We start from the raw sequence: 2,110 nt of genomic DNA on the forward strand, positions 1-2,110 counted from the left end.
GACAGCCTGCCCTCTTGGAGCAGCCCCAGGCCTGCTTGGCGGAGCTGAGGGGTCGGGCAGGGCCAGGCAGAGAGGCCTGTAGCGAAGGCATGACTTCTGACAGCTCCTGCGCCTGCCGGACCCTGCCCTGGCCACTGATGGCCACAGGTTGTAGGTGGCACTGGCCCGGTGCTCGGGGAGCTCACTGGTGTGTCACAGAGCGTGAAAGGGACCAGCCCTCAGTCCACGGCCCACCGCGCCCAGGTGAGGAGGGAGAGGGGCAGTGAGCGCTGGCAGGCCTGTGGGCTCCGGAAGCCAGGCTGGCCTCGGCGCTGGCCGCTGTGTGTAGGAAGCATATTCTCGGGTCAGGGGTGCCAGCCACCTGTCAGAATGTGGTGTCATCTCTTGCAGACCAGCCAGTTCTTGCTGGAGGCTCCTGGCGGCACCGGGGAGACCATGCCCAGGCCCCCAGACTGCCTGCTGGGGCTGCTCCGGGGCACCCCGAGCCAGCGGGGCTGCACCCTCTTCCTCATCAGCTTCAACTTCATGTGCTTGGTCTCCGTCATGATCTACTGGCACATCGCGGGGGAGCCCGGGAGCCAAGCACAGCTCTCTAACCTGCCGGTCGACATCCCCTGCCCCCACCTGGAGCCCCCCAGGCGGCCCTCCGGCACCCCACCTCCGGGCAACATCTTCTTCCTGGAGACCTCCGACCGGACCAACCCCAACTTCCTGTTCATGTGCTCCGTGGAGTCGGCCGCCCGGGCGCACCCCGAGTGGCAGGTGACGGTGCTGATGAAGGGGCTGCGTGGCCGCAACGGCTCCCTCCCGCACCACCTGGGCCTGTCGCTGCTACTTGTAAATAAGTGCTGTCCGACGCCGCCCGGCTGGCGCTCATGTGGAAGTTCGGGGGCATCTACCTGGACACGGACTTCATCGTCCTCAAGAACCTGGGGAACCTGACCAACACGCTGGGCACCCAGTCCCGCTACGTCCTCAACGGCGCCTTCCTGGCCTTCGAGCGCCACCATGAGTTCGTGGCGCTGTGCATGCGGGACTTCGTGGCCCACTACAACGGCTGGATCTGGGGCCACCAGGGCCCGCAGCTCCTCACGCGGGTCTTCAAGAAGTGGTGCTCCATCCGCAGCCTGGGCGAGAGCCACGCCTGCCGCGGCGTGCGCGCCCTGCCCTGCGAGGCCTTCTACCCCATCCCCTGGCAGGACTGGAAGAAGTACTTCGAGGAGATCAGCCCCGAGGAGCTGCCCCGGCTGCTCAACGCCACCTACGCCGTCCACGTGTGGAACAAGAAGAGCCAGGGCACGCGCCTCGAGGCCACGTCCCGGGCGCTGCTGGCCCAGCTGCACGCCCGCTACTGCCCCACGACGCACGAGGCCATGAAGATGTACTTGTGAGGGGCCTGCCGGGCTGGAGAAGGGCCCCGGCCTCCCTTCCTGGGGGGAGGGGGCAAGATGAGGGGCGAAGGGTTATTGCAGGACTTGCTGCAAGCCCCGAGGTGTGCTCCCTCCAAGCCAGCGTGGGGCTGGTGGGACACCCCTCGGCCGGTCTCAGGGTCCAGGCGACAAGTGGTGGGGAAGGGCCCCGGGCGAGTCAGCTGGAGAGAGCCGGGCAGGGGTGAGGGGCACCCCAGGCCTGTTGGATAGCCCGTGGGCGCTGTGGACATCACAGCATCTTCCTCCAGGCATCCCAGGGAAGACAGGAGGTACCGTGAGGGGAGCAGCCTGAGAGGAGTCCAGGGAAAGGGGGAGGAAGGCGCCCTGAGGGGGAGGAGAGGCGGCCGGGTGGGAGAGCAGTGTGCAAACCCAGCCTGGTGGGCCGGAACCTGAGCCTGAGCCCGAGCCCGAGCCGGCGGCGCTTTGCTCCTTCCTGGTTTTGTGCTTTTGTTTTCAGAGGCCGCGGCTGGCAGAGGCCCCGGGGAGCCTGTGGGGGGAGGCCCTGCCTGCCACCCATCCTGTATTCTTTCCGCAGATGTTGGCAAGGGGACAGCTGCCCACTCCAGGGGCACCGGGGTGGGGTATTTTTGGCTCGGGCCAGGCATTTTAAAGGAAACACTCCCACCCTGCTGGCCATAAACACAGGCAAACAATAAATATCACAAAGGTGATCGCCCACA

At 66.4% G+C, this 2,110-nt stretch overlaps 1 protein-coding gene across 1 annotated transcript in view; it reads left to right on the forward strand.

The window, feature by feature from the left end:
• A4GALT (alpha 1,4-galactosyltransferase) overlaps nt 1–1,482 on the forward strand; it is a 13,030-nt gene extending 11,548 nt beyond the window's left edge. The window contains 2 exon segments of the mRNA XM_015571952.1: nt 391–837; nt 840–1,482. Of these exon segments, the coding sequence (XP_015427438.1) occupies nt 436–837; nt 840–1,391 (954 nt within the window). The 5' untranslated portion in view covers nt 391–435 and the 3' untranslated portion in view covers nt 1,392–1,482.
• Nucleotides 1,483–2,110: the final 628 nt, after the last annotated feature.

This window comes from Myotis davidii, unplaced genomic scaffold, assembly GCF_000327345.1.
Source record: "Myotis davidii unplaced genomic scaffold, ASM32734v1 scaffold428, whole genome shotgun sequence".
In the NCBI taxonomy this organism is placed as follows: domain Eukaryota; kingdom Metazoa; phylum Chordata; class Mammalia; order Chiroptera; family Vespertilionidae; genus Myotis; species Myotis davidii.